The 19,310-nt window shown below is 33.0% G+C and overlaps 2 protein-coding genes across 2 annotated transcripts in view; one reads left to right on the top strand and one right to left on the bottom strand.

Annotated features, from left to right (window-relative positions):
* The first annotated feature begins 2,953 nt into the window (after positions 1 to 2,953).
* On the top strand, positions 2,954 to 8,384 carry LOC132737931 (3-mercaptopyruvate sulfurtransferase-like). Its single transcript, XM_060725350.1, has 3 exons — positions 2,954 to 3,623; positions 5,554 to 5,739; positions 7,276 to 8,384. Exons 1-3 carry the CDS (start codon positions 3,044 to 3,046, stop codon positions 7,407 to 7,409), a joined length of 900 nt encoding a protein of 299 aa, XP_060581333.1. The 5' UTR covers positions 2,954 to 3,043; the 3' UTR covers positions 7,410 to 8,384.
* A 1,002-nt stretch (positions 8,385 to 9,386) lies between these two features.
* Positions 9,387 to 19,310, bottom strand: part of LOC132737840 (uncharacterized) — a 79,500-nt gene continuing 69,576 nt past the window's right edge. Inside the window, exon 18 of the mRNA XM_060725235.1 lies at positions 9,387 to 12,957. Coding sequence (XP_060581218.1) covers positions 12,737 to 12,957 — 221 coding nt within the window. The 3' untranslated portion in view covers positions 9,387 to 12,736. The remainder of the gene's footprint in view (positions 12,958 to 19,310) is intronic.

The following is a 19,310-nucleotide window of genomic DNA, read 5'->3' as shown; positions in this document are numbered from 1 at the left end:
ACCTATATTTATTAACAGAAATAATCATAACGATGATTTAATCGCTTTTTATTCGCATAATTTCTTTACACAAGTTCTTATATATTCCTTTCGCTTACATTGAAAAATACGAAAGTGACTTATAAAATATACTGTTTAAATTGAAATTATTTTTACTAATATTGCACTAAGTGGACGTATTATATCAGAAAATGGTAATATTTTCTTTCAAAGATAATCATTATGATGATTAAATCGCCATTTATTTTGCATAATCTCTATACACAAGTACAGAGATCTTCCTTTCGCTCACATTGAAAAATACGAAAGTGGCTTACAAAATATCAAATATACCGTTTAAATTGAATGTTTTACTAATATTGCAATTAATTTGTAGACGTTCATTATCAGAAAACAATTATATTTATTTTTAAAAATAATCATTCTGATGATTAAATCGCCATTTATTTGCATTACACAAGTTAAAAAGATCTTCTTTTCCCTCACATTGAAAAATACGAAAGTGACTTCAAAAATATCAAATATAGCGCTGAAAGACGCATGTTTTCAGAAATGAATAAAATATGTTTAAAAAAATGAATAAATAATAAATATGATGATTTTATATCCATGTATTTTCATAATTGCTATATACCTGTTCAGATACATTGTGTATCTCACTTTTGCCCACATTGAACAATACGAAAGTAACTTAATCGAACAAAAGTGAATGTCAATATTCACGATATTAATGGTTTTTTTATAATAAATAAATAAATGAGTCATTTTCATTTTATTCATGTTTTCATAGTGATTGACCTATTGATGAAAATGACTAGCACAAAATATCAAAAACAAAAAATCCTAGCTAATAAAAAGATTGAACTTTACCGATATATATAGTATGATATTTATAGAAATTTCCGTGGATTACTTATTTCCCCTTTTTCATAGTGAAATATTATTTTCACACAATGATGGCAAATTAAAAATTATTTTTCAAATTAACATTTACATCGCTCATCTACACCTGGATGAGCATAATAACTGCCACTTTAATCCGCGCAAGATATCTATGGTGGTGCAGAAGGAAGGTTAATTCAATTGTCCACTCAATAAACAACGGGCAAGTGTCATCAGTTACATACCGATGATTGGATTATGATAATACTTTACTGGGATTAAAGCGTCATGCGGTCACCGTCGTGATTACTATCAATTAAAGTGGGTGCGAAATGATATGACAACACGTGTTTGCACGTAAACATATTAATATTTTATTTTGTCTCGTTCGTATACATGCATTTTTTTAAACATATATAAATAATTCACATAAAACCTACATAAGACCATTCCATTTAAGAATTTCAAGAGACATTATAATAATGAGAAACACATTCAAGACCTATTACTGTTAGATTAGAATCAAACAGTATTAATTACAATGTAATATATAAACGGAATATTAAATGTAAGGAAACCATCCCTAATCAAAAATTAAAAATTGCCCGAAAAAGACGATGTAAGAAATTGAGAACTGTAAATCGGAGCCCTAACGCGCATTGTATAATTCATGTTTTTGCCAATTATAGTTTACATAATCAATTTCATTTTTCATCTTAACATATTAAGTTTTATAAAAATGATAGTTACTATAGCTTATTACATACGTCTACAAACTGCAATACTATCATGAAATTCTATTTCAACACTATATTTGATATTCTGTTAGTCACTTTCGTCAGGCTCACAGTGAGCGAAAGGAAGATCGATGCCTGAGCTTGTGTATAAATATTATGCTAATAAATGAAGATCAAATCATATTGATTAAAAAACTAGTTTTTGATAATATATGTCTACAAACTGCATTATTAATATTAAATGCAATTTTAAACGCTATATTTTGATATTTTTAAAAATCACTTTTCGCTTCCTCTCGCTAACATTGAAAATACAAAAGTGAGCGAAAGAAAGATCTCTGAAAGTGGTATATAGAAATTAATGAAAATGCATGCATATTAAAACCTCATAATGATTTTTAAGTATTTTTATTCATTTCTAAAACAATACGTCTACAAACTGTTATATTAATATACATTCAAATTAAACGGCATATTTAATGTTTCATAAGTCACTTTCGTATTTTTCAATGTGAGCGAAAGGAAGATCTATGGAGTTGTGTATGGAAATTATTCAAATAAATAGCGATTAAATCATCATAATGATTATTTTTAAAAATAGATATTATCAAATTCCAAAACTATACGTCTACAAACTGTTATATTAATATAGATTTAAATTAATCACTATATTTGATATTTTTGAAGTGACTTTCGTATTTTTTCAATGTGAGCGAAAGGAAGATCTCTGAACTTGTGTATAGAAATAATGCAAATAAATAGCGATTAAATCATCATAATGATTATTTTTGAAAATAAATATCATCAATTTCTGATAATATACATCTACAAATTGTAATTTTAGTAAAAATTCAATTTAAACAGAATATTTAATATTTTATAAGTCACTTTCGTATTTTTCAATGTGAGCGAAAGGAAGATATAAGAACTCGTGTATAGAAATTATGCAAATAAGTGGCGATTAAATCATCATTATGATTATTTCTGTTAATAAATATAATTATTTTCTAATAATATATGTTTACAAACTGCAAGTTTGTTAAAAAAAGTCTATTTAAATGTTATAATTACTATTTTAAAAGTCACTTTCGCTCACTTTCGCTCACTTTCGTCAAAAATCTCACTTTCGTATTTTAGGCATACCGCATTTTTAATGGAAAACATCGCTTATGTCAAATATAAAATTAAAACATAATTTTATGAATTTTCTTACATCTTGTCATCCTTATTTTGTTCTTTGATAATAATGATACAAAGAAAACATAACAAATTTATTTGTTTCAGAATCTCTCCATGATATATAGTTAAAAATTATAAATAATTTCCATGTTTAAGCGACACCCTAATGTACATGTGTAAAATATGTAAACAGTGAACTGTCAAAGTGACATTTATATTTAATTTCGGATTTGTTGTTTGCAACCATGCTTAAACTGAACACTCTTGTAACTGCTAAGGCTTTGTCTGAATGCATTTCAAATTTTCCTAGGAAAATTAAAGTTTTAGACGCGACTTGGTTCCTCCCTTCCTACGGAAAGAAAGGAATTGAGGTTTACAAAGAGGGTCATATACCGGGTGCCGCTTTCTTTGATATTGACGAATGCTCGACAAGATCTGAATACGAGCACATGCTCCCGTCAGAGTCACAGTTTGCAGATTATGTTGGCAATCTCGGGATTGATAATGACACTAGCGTAGTAGTTTATAACGCTCATCCAGACTTTGCGTTATTTTCAGCTCCACGTGTTTGGTGGACTTTCCATGTCTTCGGACACAGAGACGTATCAATACTATCAGGAGGGTTAAGGTCATGGAAAGATGCTGGTTTTCCAGTTGCCACTGGAGTAGAAAGCCATACGAGGAAAGTATTTAATGCCAAATTGAATAAAGATCTAATAAAATCGTTCGAGGATGTTGCGGAAAACATAACTAGTCAGAAATTTCAGTTAATTGATGCTAGGTCAGCAGGAAGATTTCATGGAACTGACCCAGAGCCAAGGAAAGGTAAATTGTTTCAGTTTCCAGTAACTAGCTCAGTTTAAATAGATAAATAATTGATATAATTAAAGCACATGCGTTAAGTAGAGTACTATAATTGTATGAGAATCCTGTTGAATATAATTTTAAACATATAAAGGCAATTTGCTAAATTTCTGAAGGAAACTAAGTACAAGTTTGCATACTTGTAAATGGAAATGCCACTTGTGACAAATCATTTAAGCAAGGGTGAATTACGTAAAATTAGCAGTGGGGTCAAGTTAATGAAATGCTTCAGCCTTATGATGTTTGAATAAAAGTATGATGTGTGAATTAAAGTATAGTATATTTACTTTAATGAAACTATATTTTTCAATTACGGCATGTCTTGTTTATATTGACACCATGACTGATCTGTTTGCGTATTAATGCTGCAAAACTTGTATAAACTTCATTCATTTTTTGTCTGCATAGTGTACATATATGAAATTATGAATGCATAATGAATGCTCGTATACTGTGTTTTTATTAGAACATAGGAAGACTGCATGTCTTCCCAGTAAGAATCTATTCTAAATCATACTTCAGTTCATTTTATTGAGGTTCTTGCAAATGCATGATTAAAGCTCGCTTTAGCACAATGTAAAATGGCAATTTGTGGCATTCACATTAATCAAGGACATTTACATAGACAGAGACAAGAGTGACATAACTAAGTTACTATGAAAACCCAAATGTTCTGAATTCAAAATTATTTCTCGGTGAATTATGTTATGTTGGTTTTGTCATCACTTAAACGATGCACATATATGAGCCGCGTCACGACAAAACCAACATAATGGGTTTGCGACCAGCATGGATCCAGACCAGCCTCTGCGCAGTCAGGATCCATGCTGTTCGCTTACCAGCTCTATTACAAGTAGAGAAACTGATAGCGAACAGCATGGATCCTGATCAGACTGCGCGGATGCGAAGGCTGGTCTGGATCCATGCTGGTCGCAAACCCATTATGTTGGTTTTGTCATGACGCGGCTCAAATATCCTTTATTTGAGGGCTGATGTGGTAAAGCTGGTAGTTATTTAATAACCTTAGCTGTGGTGCATAAAGCAAATGGAATACATGTATCTAAAGACATCTGAACTATTGCTGTCAACCTTTCGGTCATGAAAAAACAAGTTCCCACCCAACACGTGCCTCAACTGAAGTTCTACTGAACTCGCGAGGACAGTATACTTAATTGGTGCTAATTAACCTTTCTGCGCTGATTGGAATGACTCCGTAAATGATTTTTTTTCTCAGTCATTTTTGTGTTTCTGCTTATTTTGACTAGAACTTTTAAAAGGTTCTGCTCCTTATCTTAGATACGATATAACTCATTGTTTGCATGCTGTCACGTGGGAATACCAGTTAACTCAACTTTACTAGCAGTATGACTGTCATATACGGCTGACGATTTTTCCTTACACAATACCGTTCCCTTGGATACGATTTAATTCTATTGCATCATGCCATTTGGACTATTTTATTTATTATTTATTAACATCAATATTTCATAGCAAGGAAATGGTTTTAACTTTGCGAAAGCGACTTTGGGAATCATCCATCGATCATCCATCTACTTGATTTTTGCTTTATAAGATAAATTTAAGAAAAGTTTGAGCCGGAGAGATCATTTTTTTGCCAATTCCAATTACGCAGCGTTATTTAAATGCTCTATATGACAATGGCTTTTGTTCCCTAGTATATGAGAAACATTTTGGTGACTGATAAGTATCTTTGCTATAAGGATATTATACTATACCGCGTAACATAAAAATCCAGCCCCGGAGAAACGGTTCTCGGTATTTGTTCCTTGATATGCAAATGATGTCCAGACCTGTATGGTGGCTTTACCCATCTTAAGGTAACATTAAAACAATATCAATATTTACTTTGTTCTTATCGCATCTATTTTAGATTGTAGACCTGGTCACATACCAGGGTCCAGAAGTATACCATTTCCGAAAATACTCTGTTCGTATAATGGTCCAGATGGGCAAGTTGTTAATCATGGTGCGGTGAAAAGTCCAGATGAGCTGAAGCAAGTATTCACAGAGGCTGGAGTTGACCTTGACAAACCTCTTACTGCATCATGTGGATCAGGTGTGTAACGTGTTTAAGTTTACAAGTTTACAAACGTAAATATTATTGAATATTTTTAAAAGGTCAGATTTCATCTACATCTACATTAGGATTTTCTGCCTGAGTCTGTTAAAATTCTTGCTGGTTTTACAAAGTATCGGCTGATGCCCAACTTTGTGTGTCTTAGATTGAAGGTGTTACGTTGACTGGTGGCTAACGTGGAAAATATTTAAGACGACGTAATAATATATTGATATAAAGTAAAAAGGATGCCAACTTCGACAAATCGATTAAATACGGCCATTGATGTTACTGTTTTGTTCTTTAGTTTTGACATATACTATATGAATTTTCATCGTCGGATACCCACGGCCGAACCATTAACATTTATCGTTTGATTACATGTTATATGTCATGTTGCATGTTAATCAACCGTAATTTTATGTTGCTTGTGAATTTACATTTTACTCCACCTAGCCAATTAGTGTAAGTTACTAGTATTGAAGAGAGTTCATTGCATGGGCTATATAATCTGTACTTATTTATTTATTTATTTATTAAATTTGGTTTTATGGCAGACCTGGTATCTAAAGTAAAACGACTGTTACCACTGTAGGGCTCGAACCACGACACTCAAGAGAGGCATATAACTTTATCATAACGCCGCCGCTTCCATAAATGTGCACACTTAATATCGCCATTTCTAATGTGCACATTACATTATTTTATTTACATCTGTAAAATATTGACTTTTTAAGTTTGACTTGTTACTTGAATTGAATAAGGCGCAGTAGTCGGAAATGACAACATCCAACTGACATGTATTCAAGTTAATATTTCACACCCATCTTTATATTATAGATGTCATTCAGGGGAGGCCCATGATCAAACCAAAGCACATTTCTGGACTACAGAATGTATTATGTTAACATTATTCCAGCTGAATTTCTTAACTGAATTTTCAGCTACCATATTTGGAATTGATTCCTTTTTTTAAATCCATTTTATTGGGGATATCAAGATGAAAATTGGAATTTGCGCTGCTGACAGTATATACATGAAAATATACTTTCAGCATAGATTACGCAGGAATGCACTCCTGTCTCTATATTGGGGATAAATGGTTCTCTTTCTGCCCTAAAGGTCTCAATGTAAATACTATACTTTCTAGCGTGCTTGGAGTCCCGTTCCGCATATGCGTGATAAGAATGTTTCCGAGTACGCAAGTTTGTTTGAGAGTGTCTTAACGTAAATTTGTAAATGTTGTTATGTTCAAATCACCTTTTCCTGAATGTGGAATTTGGCCAGAGCGATCAGAATGTTTGTGGTTCTATAGTAAGTTTCCATCTCAAGCTTAATGTAATGCATAAAAGTACTTTAAAGTCCACGCTTGAATTCATAACCCAACTTCGTTCTGGCAAACATTATTTGATTTTTTTTTATCTAAATTGTAATTATTTAAAAATGTTTTTTTTTTCTTAAAGAAATCGCGTTTATCCTCAGTTTATAAGAGCTATAAGAATATTGTTACCATAGTAACGGTTATTATGGTTACAGGTGTAACAGCGTGTTGTCTGGTGCTGGCGTCCTTTTTGTGTGGAAAGACGGACACCTGCGTTTATGATGGGGCCTGGTTAGAGTGGTATAAAAGATCAACGCCGGAGCAAAGAGAAGAGAGTCCATCAGATTGATAATGAATCTGAATCTTAAATAATTTATACATGTCATGTATTCTATTCTTTTATCCATGCACATGTATAAACATTTAATAAATTGAAAATGTCACGGGACTTTATGTAACAGTCATTGAAGTCTCTGGAAATGTACAATGCATGTTCATATATCTGCATGTCCACACATTGTCCACACTCAAGGCAGAGTTTAAGATTTTCTTACGTTATAAGATATAAAATGTGCTTCTGTTCTAAAACGCTTAGAAAAATATGAATGTTTTACCTACAAGTAATCAAGAATATTATATTTCAAATTATATTAATTTCTTTTCGGCCGTAGGCAGTTTTTTTATCCAGCCCGCATAGCTCAATCGGTTAGAGCGCGAGACTTACATAGCTCAATCGGTTAGAGCGCGAGACTTGTATTCTCGACATTGTGGGTTCGATTCCCGGGCTGGCCAACAAAAACAACTAATCAGTCTTTCGAATGAGACTTTCAATTGAGGTCCCGTGTACACTTGGCACGTAAAAGAACCAGGAAAGCTTCTGGAATTGGGGCATCTCTCTATATCTGTATCTTGCACTATCCTCCAAAAATCTAAAATGTTAAATACTCTTCTGGGGGACTCGCCCATATGGGCAACCGGTGGCGAGTATAAATAAACTCAAATACAAACAAAGTAGGCAGTTTGTTGTCACATTTACTTCCGATAAATTGGAGCAATAGGATCACAACGACGATTATTCATAATCCTTACCAAAGGGCCGTAAAGATTCGATTAATATTGACGAGGTAATCAATCTCATTTCCTGTTATTTGGAGGTCAGGAAAATTATTATTTTTGATTTGCTTAAAATTGTCAGTCTCAATAACAGATCTTAAGATTTCTATTCATTGTTTTTCTTATGCTTATATTTTCCCACCATTCTTTGCTTTGGTGTTAGTTTGTTAAACAAATTTACAATTTGTGAAAGCACAGGAACTTGAAATTCTATCAAATAACCAATATTAATTATAATATCCAAATATACCCCTATATACTATAAAAAAAACGTTTTTTTTATAGTATATAGGGGGTATATTTGGATATTATAATTAATATTGGTTATTTGATAGAATTTCAAGTTCCTGTGGTGAAAGTGTATAATGTTTTGACTAGATGTATATTTTGATCTAGTTTTTGTCCTTGTTCAGCTATTTATCTATATATAACTTTTGTGACAATAAAAATTAATACGAATGGAGACTTTGTTTTTAACACGTAACACATAGCGTCACCTGTACATGACATGACTATTTAGGGCAATTAAACTGGTTGCATCGGCAGAAGATTTGAAGACGGCGCAAAAGATCGAAACTTGTACTGCGGACCAGCTGCCGATGTCCTGACTAATGCCGAGTCCGTACTCGATGTATTAGGGTCCGTGAGCCCCTAGCACGGATAAACGACTTTAACGGCAGGTCTTTTTCTGGCATCAACAGCCCTTTTAAGGGTTACCTCCTTTCATTATTGTCTCGGGTTACTGTACATTAAATTTAGGTTCTCATTGATCGCCGTACAGTGACCTACTTTGGACTCAAAATTCATATCCTTGGAAATTACATGGAGGTAAATTATCACCACTTTGTGCTTCAAAATTAACTATTTAAAGGGCATGACTGTGACATGTCCGGGGTCCGTACTCGACGGCGAAAGCTGCATTTTGTGCCTTACCGGGCGGATGGATCCTCATTAAGCATGGACTACATACATACATGGGCAATAAATCCGCAGCTACAAGAGTCTGACCTAAACAAACAGTATTAAAGATAAATAGCAAATTTATTGTTTCATTGACGTAAAAGAGAAAAATTACAGTGGCTTTTTCAAATTGTCTGAAAAAAACAAAAAACAAACTGATTTTAAATTTGCAACAATTAATCAAAAGGTACGCTGCATTAAACACGAGGAATTTTGCATAAAATGAGCATTACTCAGCAATAACAAATTAATGTGGAGAAAAAAGATTTTATTCTGTGTTTTGATAAAAAAATACATGTATATGTATTTACAAACCAAATACAAACGCAATTCTTGAAATTCTACAGAAGCCAAATCCAGCAATAATTTCAATTGAAATTTTCACATAAATGGAGCAACTATAAATAATTGTTTGCAAAGAAAAATGAACTTTGACGTGTTTGTGATTTAATATTTTCATAATATGCCAAATATAAACCCAATTACATGTATTGAAATCTGACGGAACAAATTGTCAGAGACAAACCTCTAAGACACCTATCTCTTTGGAAGTTTAAAATGTACTTCAGAATCTAGATCAAGACGTCAAATTACTTTGACTAATAATTCATTATGACATTTAATCCATATTCATCGTTATGATTTTGGGAAAATGCATTTCAATTCATGCATATTCTACGGCAACGTGTACCGTCCGGTAACACAGGAATGTGAAAATAACACATGAATAGTGCAACAGTAACGCCGAAGCTGTGCAAAGCTATGGCCGAAACGAGTAACCAGGTAAGTAAACGGACCAAAATATTTAACGTAAATAAAATCAAAAGAAATTAATAATTGCATATGGACTATGCCATTATATTTTACCAGCATTACACATATTTCCAGGAATACGTTTACTTTGAGAGATAATTTGTGGAATGACGACCTGACTACCGTTTTGAAGTGTTGTCAGTTTAAACTACTTCATATCAGTAACCCAGATATACTCGCAAATAAGTACAATGATGCATTTAAAACTTTATTGTTTTGGTATTCAGTATACCTTATATATTTGCTAAACTACTAGAGTCATACAATAGTCAAATATCATATTATAATTATTACATTATGTCCCAGGAGGCACATTGAATATTATTCAGATACATTTTATGAGGAAACCAGCATTGCTCCGGTTCCATCATTCACGAAGTCGGCGTTACTTCACGGTGTATAGCCAAAGCAGACAACGGTCTACCAACGGTCGTTATATACTGAATAACTGGTATGAGTGGGTTCGAAAAAGTAAGTATATTTTCTGTATGAATAAAATATAAGTAAAAACGACAATGCTTCAGACTGTATAAGGTAATAGGCATTCAGTATTTTTATGAATTATATTTTATTATTCTCAAAGATCCGTGTTTGTGAAAAAAAACAAAAAAGAACAAAAAACAAATTGGGCATCCACACGTAGATGGGAGAAACTTGGAGGTATTTTGATTACCTAGTTCATTATTTTGCCAATTATATTTATGAACAGCAGAGAAAATATTTATAATCAAACTTTTATAAAACAAATTTCAAAAGAACTGCAGTGAAGGAAAGTTATGTTTTAAACACTTTTTCCAGTTACCAAAAAAATTCGGACATCGTTTGTTTCTAGCACCGCATAATGTTCGTGCCACCACTATGTTTGAACACGCCGTGGTTTGAACGACTGTTTAATGCACTTTTTGTTTTGTTTTAATTTTAAAGAATGATCAGAAATGTTCATTGCAGCAAGTCCAAAGCCATAGCCACTATCACATATATGTTATCACTGCTAAACCATCTACCACTACACGACCATTATAGTCAAAGTGACAGTGTCTGTGAAGTAACACGCACAAGTTGGCAGATATCGTTCTCTTTGAGTAAATAAGAAATTATAGTAGACAAAATATTTAACATAAATGTGTTATATTTACCCCTAAATTACATTTATAGTAATTTACACCTGAACGGTTTATTAACTAAACAATCTAGATTCTATATCCTAATATTTTTTTTTAATAGAGGGCCGAGTTGACACGTGCGGAGTTGGTATAGGGCCGAGTTGACCCTTTACCGTTATATTTAAAAGATACATGCACTTCCTGCAAGTTTTATAGAACAATGCAACATGTTTATCACATTAGGTTTTTCTTTTCTGTTTTGAAATATGTTCATGCTATTTTATTTTCAGTGAAAGAATATATTCACCCGGACTAGCCGGATTATCATACAATAATTATAACACTTGTATCTATATCTAGAAGCTAATGCAATGACAAATATCTTCGCTTTATATCTTTTACTTTCAGACAAACAAATTAAACGCTTATTTTCATATTTGATAGACAAACATTGGATCAAAGGATGCCTTTTAATTCCCATTCGTCATTTTTTTATAAATGTAGGTCGGTAGCATTTTTCTTTCTTTTTTTCAAATACTTACTTTCTATCTGAAATAACATCATCTTTTGTGGTATCTGCCTCTTTTTATCAAGAATGGAACGAAGGATACAAGGATACTAGTAATTGTTGTGGGAACGAATGATGTCTCAGCAACGCGTTTTTGACATTGACCGCTTTGGCTATACACCGTGTAAAATACGTTTACGTTTGTAAAAATGGTCTCAATCATATTTTACCTGACGCGTATAGTTTGGCAAAAGTCATAGGTATGCCGAATATCAAAACCAAAGACAACAAAGTGATATGACGGTGAAAATTATATAAGTGTTAATGTATATACATATATAACAAAGCTCAAAAATCGCCTTCAGTACGCTAGCCAGGTTGTCGTCCTCACGCATGATATAGAAGTAAAACACTCCTGGAAATAGTTTTAATACGGTTACACAATTCTGGTTACTTTTGCGCAATTCCTGCGTTATTTTCACATTCCTGCGTTACTGACCATACACAGTTCGCGATGTACAGTATATCGTTAGTTCAACGCCAAATGGCCATGCGAGACAACTTTAAAACAAATATTATTGCTGTAATGACACCTTAATAAAGAGATAGCACGTCTCAAGTAACAAAATTTGATTGGTTGTGATTTTGTTACCACATTACTAAGAACTACTGAGGATCATTAAAAAGAGCTAAAGATATAAGACAATTGAATTGGATTCGATATATGAACAATATTAATTAAGATTCAAATCAAATTCATCCGTCACCTTCCCATGAGGACCTTGACCTTGATCTTTGTGAGGTCTGCCAAGTAGAGCTCACCAAGGTGAATGCGCCTTTAATGTTTAAGGAAGTTTGAGTGGAAACATTTCTATGTTATGGTCAAGGTAAAATTTTTGTAGGAAACATCCAAACACACCAAAAATGGTGTGACATCGTTTTTTATCGAACCGGCGGCATTAAAATGATCATAAACTTAAAATATTCAATCTACAGCAAACTGATACGTTCTTAACGCGTTTCCGGCACTACAAGGAAACACTGTTTATCAAATACTAGTTTGTTTAGTAGTATATTATATAATATAGCAAATTCTGTTATTCACAATTCATATATGTCTGCACACAAACTGAAACACCATTTATAAGAATTCCACAATTGTTTGGTTTATATGTAAAGTCACAGATAGTTGTTATATAGGTTATCATACATGCTCGGGTCGTTTGATCTTAACTGAAGCAGCTCATAGGATGTTTCAGGTGCAAGGTTGGTGTTCATGTCTGGCATTCTAATAGGCAACTGTTCACCATTGCCTTCTAACCGGCTGTATGTAGGTGAGTAATTGCTGACTGATTGTAACTCATCATATACTGAGTCTGGCGACTCTGATTGTTCAAACTCTGAAACAAGAATAAGGTAATAAAATGAAACAAAAAAATGGGACACATGATTCTCTGTCTGTTTTTGCATTATGTTCATGAATAAATTAAAAAATATATATTAATTTATTGATATATCAGAAGTAAATGTTATATAAGCTCCACTGAGGCCCAACAGCATAGAAAACATATAAGATTTTAAAATATAATTACTTAAGATCATCAACTTGGGCACTTAAAAGGACAGAGAACAAGAAAATACATTGAAAATCAATTTTTGAAGGTGTGTGAAATTCTAAGCCCACAATTGTGAAAGTAAAAATGATTAGTTTGAATAAATGAAGAAAATGTCAATTTTCTGAAATTTTGCACACAAGTAATTCGTCCAAAATATCAAATGGTATAGCAATCCCCAAAATTATTTCAAGCCCCATCATGTATAAAGGCCTTAGCTGATGCCCCTTTAAATGGGCTCCACTGAGGTTTTTTGATACGATGGGACTGAAACTTTTTTCCCATATAAATGAACCATTTGATGTGGGTTTAGACCTCTAATATTTGTGCAAAATTTCAGATCATTCGCGCACTTCGTTTTTCCAGAATAAGTATTCACATTGTAAATAAATGACCCAAAATGAAAAGCGTTTACACGCTTTTCACTCAAATCGGACTAAGAAAACCATATAAATACGATTTTCAATTATTTCAAAGTATATTTCTTAACTATCTTTGCATATATTTCTGTCTAAAGTGCCCCAGCTTATTTATGTAAGAAATTCAAATGTTATGTTTTTAGACTTTTAAACCTCAGTGGAGTCCCTTTAATTGTTTTATTCATGCAAAAGTTTATAAATATTTCGCTTGGAATGGGTACATTGACACACCCACGTACAAACCCTTGTCCAAGGATCTTATTAACCATCTGAAGATGAGTTAAGTGGGCGGACTGAGTTCCAAATCTCGAAAATGTGAAAAGTGACATAATTATATCGAATTAGTGCGTCATTTTTTACCACAGCTGAAATGATAGAATACTTGTAGATATCCGCTTGGAAATGACATAGTTTTGTATAATCTCACATTAAAACTTCATGTTGAAAATAATGACCTTCATATACACATCTGTTATAATAAAATTTTGCTTGAGCATGGTAGCTAGCATTGGAAATTGCCTATTTACAAATAAGTATCTCGACGCCGAAGACATGAATAGGGAGAATAAGGGGAAAGGAACGCTTGAGGCTTGGCGTTCCAAAAGGAATGTGGCAAGTGTCCTTGGGGTGTCCCACAGCAAAGTTGCAAGGGTAAGGGAACGGTTTTGACCTTACCGAAATGTCAGGCATGGACATAGTGGTGGTCTTGAGAGGGTCAAAACTTGGCGTGATGACCACTTTATTGTCGTGAAGCGCAAAGTCGGCGCTTTGTTCTGCCCTGCAAAATGACTTTCACAATGCCACTGGCGTAAGAATTTTTAAGCAAACAATCAGAAGCCATCTTAATATAGCTTGTTTGAGAGTCAGATGACCAACAATTCAAACTCTGTTGAGGCATAACCAAATCCAGGCACATCTCCAATAGGCGTGGTCTCACGACAGGTGAACACACTAGAACTGTTCACTGACGAATCCAGACTTTGTTTGGACGTCACTGATAGACGAATCCGGGGATGGAAATTGTCCGATCAGAATTTCGCACCAGTATGCGTTGCTAATCATGGTCTTTATTACAGGGGCTCAGTTATGGTGTGTGTGGATATTAGCATGCAGGGAAAAACGGACTTGTATATCATTCAAAACACTGCATTAACGGCTGCATGACACTTCAGTGAGGTCTTCAATGTGTATATCCGTTCATACGCCTTTGCTATAGGCCTTGATTTCATTTTGATGAACGACTTTTCCTACCCACACAGTGCACGGGTCACCAACAAGTACCTGAGACAGCAAATATAGAGAGAATGGACTTGTCGGCAATTCCCCAGACCTTAATCGAATTGAACATGCATGGAATTTGCTGCAGACTGCAATATCTTAGACCAATCCAGCCAACAACGGTTCCAGAGTTGCAATACACACTATTGAAAGAGTGGGCTCAAATCCTTCAACACAGCATTCGAAGGCTTTTTAGCAGTATGAGAGGCGATGCCGAGCAGTAATCCAAACAAATGGCAACCACACGCGATACTAATGGGAAATTTAGGCATCCTATAATGTTTTGTACAAAAAGCTTCATTTTTTTTAACATTTTCATATTATCCTAAATTATTGCTCCTATCATTAGTTTTCACGACTGTTCCTTTTAAACAGTTTGTCGGTTCATTCCTTTTTTGGCAAAAAGGTGATGTCAAATGAAACAAATTAAATCAAAGCACAGAAGGCGCTGAATTTGTTTGGGTCTCAGAATGTCAGAAAGGTGTAGGTTGTGAAATTATAAACCAATTTGTTTGTATAGTGTCACCAATGCTGTTTTAAAACTATAAAGTAAATTGGCTAGAAGACTAATTACAACACTGATATTCAATTCAATGTTTATTTGACTTAAACAATTAAAAAAAAAAGAAAAGAAAAATGAAAACAAGCAATTATCATAGTATTGCAAGCAATCCATAAGTCCCCTACCTATTAGAACCCCAGCAACATCCTATTGTATCATTGGCCATTCAATTTTACCAGTGAATGAATGACATAAATGAATTTAAATCTTTTGAGTTCTAGTAAGGAAATTATGTTCATACAACAGATAATCAAAAGGTCCAATTTTCTCAGGAATAATAAGTATAAGTAATGTTTCAACTTTTCTCTATTTGAAGTAAATTTGTTGGAAATTTTTTTTAAAAGTGATCTCAGGGAACAGTTTTTATGAACAGACAGATAGACTGAAGGTGACTTTTAAGTTTTTTTTTTAAACATCCCAATTACCAAAATGTAACATATTTTAATACAAAATTCTTAAAGAGGAGATAACTCTTGAAATAACGATGCTAGATTTATGAACATTGATGTGACTTTTACTTTAAATTTAAAGATGCCATTTATAGTCACAAAGAAGATAAGTAAAAAAAGAGCAATTTTCAAATATGGCATTAACTATAATGTATAGTAAGTAACAAAGATGAAAATTAAAAACAAAAATATAATGAAGGTGTTGATAATGAATGCCTTTTTTGAATTTGAAGAAAATCCATGAAGAAATAAGAAAGTTAAAGAATGAATAAGAAAAAATCAAAGTTTAAGGAGGGGATAATTCTGGAAATATGGATCTAGATTTATAAACCTTGTCATATTATTATGATGTGGGATTTTAAAGTAAATCCTATAAGGAATGAAGAAGTTGGAGAAAAAATACCCATTTCTCGTAAAAAATCAAGTTCAAAAATTCAAAGTTCAAGGGGGACATAATTCTAAAAATAGTCTTGCTAGAGTATTTAACCTTCTCACAAATGTTGAGTGATAATAAGAAACATATATATGAAGTTTGAAGTAGAAACATTAAGAAATAAAGAAGTAATTTAAAAAAGACAACATTTTTTTTATCAAAAAATCTAAGTTCAAGGGAGGTAATTCTGATAATTTTTGTGCTAGAGTTGTAAACCTTGTCACATATGACGTGGTTGATGACAAGAAACTTAAATTTAAAGTTTGAAGTAAACACTTTAAAAAATAAAGAACTTATAGTGAAAAAGCGTAAAAATTCAATTCAGAAATTTTGAAATTCAGTCTATTAGTTGCCATAACAACCAGAATTTTCAACATAGGAAGATAAGAAGAAGATGTGCATAATCTCTTTACTGCCATTTAACCATATATCAAGTTTCATAAAAATATTTTTTAGTACTTTTTGAGTTCTCACTGGATGCAGTTTATGTGTAAAATTTGCCAATTTTCAGTCTATTTGTTGCAATAGCAACCAGAATTTTCAACATAGGTTATCGCGGGATCCAGTTTTGTTTTGTGGACGGACTGACAGACAGTCGGACGGAGGGTAAACCTAAAGTCCCCTCCAGTTAAACCGGTAGGGGACTTAAAAAAACATGATTTGTCTATGATGAGATTTGAACTCAAGACCTCTCGATTCCAAAGCGAGCGTGTTAATCCCTCGACCATGGGGAGTTATAAGATAACAGCCTTAAGACTACCATATTATTCTAAATTAGAGTCTATAACCCTTATTTATTTCGATATATTTTGTTCACAGTAAACCTGCTGTTAACACTGAATTAAATAATCATGTGGCTGAATATTAGCATGTATATCTATAAGAATAACACAATATCAGAAATCTTCGACCAATCTGGAATGCTACAAAAATAAATGCGCCTGTCATTTGACAATCTTTATGCAGTGATCTCCCCTTAATTTTTCGGCGTTGATGTACATATGAAGGGAAGTAACTGCTTCAAGGAGTTTGGACTACTTTCGGCATTTGCAAATATGAACATCAGGGTCTGAAATTTCGCTACCATTATTTGTTTGGTCTGACGACCCAAACAAATAAAAAAAAAAGAAGCAAATATTAACATTTCAACCTTATGTAAGGAATAAGCATAATCTTATAAGCGGTCCTTATCAAATGTTGAGTAGTATGACAGTATTTGATCATTTGTATATATTATAATGCCTTTAACTTTAAATTACATGGATCTATGGTTACGTAGATATGGTTCCAAGTACTCGTATAACATAACGTAAGTTCAAAGCTCAGTTTCAAATAAATAAATAGTTCTTCCCCAATTATCATTTCAAAATCTATCTGTGATTGAGGAATGTTAATGGCCGATAACAATCATATGAATTTAAAGATACAAGTGTGACATGGGACATGATTCTGTCTGTAAGACCAGTCAAGTCATGTAATGCCACAATATATGAAAATTTAGATTAACAAGAGGGCCATGATGGCCCTGAATCGCTCACCAGAAACAACTGCTTTTCAGTGTTGGGGAAAAAAATTCAAATGAACTTGTTGAAAGGCAAGCCTAGCTCTTTTGGCAAGTTCAGCTCAAATTTAACCTGCCCCTTTGGTTATAAACTTTCACAACACTGATTGTTTTTTTTCTTCATAATAAACAATATGCCACTAAGATGGCCCCAGATCACTCATCTTACCCATCATTTTATCATTTCTTAAAAAACAGCTCATGACATTAAGACTTTCTCATCTTTTTTGGAAAAATTGCATAACATGTACATATGTATGGAAGACATTCCAAAATGAGTTGTTCCCCTTCCATTATGAAAGATATACTAAGCTCATCCTTGAGTAAAATATTTTCATCATAGAAATTTATTGAAATCTATGAAATTCTTACTGAATATGTCTAATTTGGATAAAAGAATGAATAAACTATTTATGGGAAGCTGCATTCCCTATTATAGGCCAAGTAAAGTTGGTCTTTTCTATAAAAAAACCCCAGCCAGTTTTTTTGAGGACACTATATAGGCCTATTCGTACTGTGACCACCTATAGTGTGAAGAGTTTAAAACATAAGATATCTACTTTGTGAAGTCAAAACACAATTATTTTATATTTATAAAGAGACTGTGTATCCATTTTCAATATTTTTTCTATCAAATTTGAGCACAGAATATCTTTAAACTATAATTTGAACTAGAAATGTGTCATCATGCCACGGATGCCCCCGCATGCAGCCAAAATTTCAGATGTTATACTATTTAGTTCAAAATTTGTTGCACAAATTATTGTTTTCATTTTAAGTTCAAAGCCCTTAAAACTTTTCAATGTTAACACAAACCATTTCTATACAATGTTCAAGGCACTGAAATTATTCAGTCTTAACCTTTTGAAAATAGCATATTTCATATTTGTAGCCAAAATAATGGCTACATACATTTCCACAAAAGTATGAGTGCTGAAACTGAAAGTTCAAAATTTTTCCAATATTCAAGAAAGATAAGTTTGTCCAAAATCATTGAACCACGACCAAATTCAAACTTAAACTGCTTATTCCTAAGATGTATCTATATTATTTTCAAAGTAAAAGGGACATAACTCTGCCAAAAAAAAATCATCGAACCATGACCAAATTCCAACTTGACCTGCCCATTCCTTTGACATATCTATATGTCAAATTTGAGTTGAATATGTTACACTGTTGGGTAGATAATGAACAGAAACTGTAAATTTCATATTAATTTCAAAGTGAAAGGGGCATTACTCTGCCAAAAATCATTGAACAATGAACAAATTCGAACTGGGCCTGGGCATTCCAAAAACATATCCATATGTCAAATTTGAGTTGAATGTGTTGTACTGTTGGGGACATAATAAACAGAAACTGAAAATTTCATATTATTTTCAAAGTAAAAGGAGCATAACTCTGCCAAAAATCATCGAACCATGACCAAATTCAAACT

The sequence above is a fragment of the Ruditapes philippinarum genome, unplaced genomic scaffold (genome assembly GCF_026571515.1).
Source record: "Ruditapes philippinarum isolate M1 unplaced genomic scaffold, ASM2657151v2 ctg324_1_1_1_1, whole genome shotgun sequence".
Lineage (NCBI taxonomy): Eukaryota > Metazoa > Mollusca > Bivalvia > Venerida > Veneridae > Ruditapes > Ruditapes philippinarum.
The sequence above is the reverse complement of the archived record's forward strand: the minus strand, read 5'-3'. Positions and strand labels throughout refer to the sequence as shown.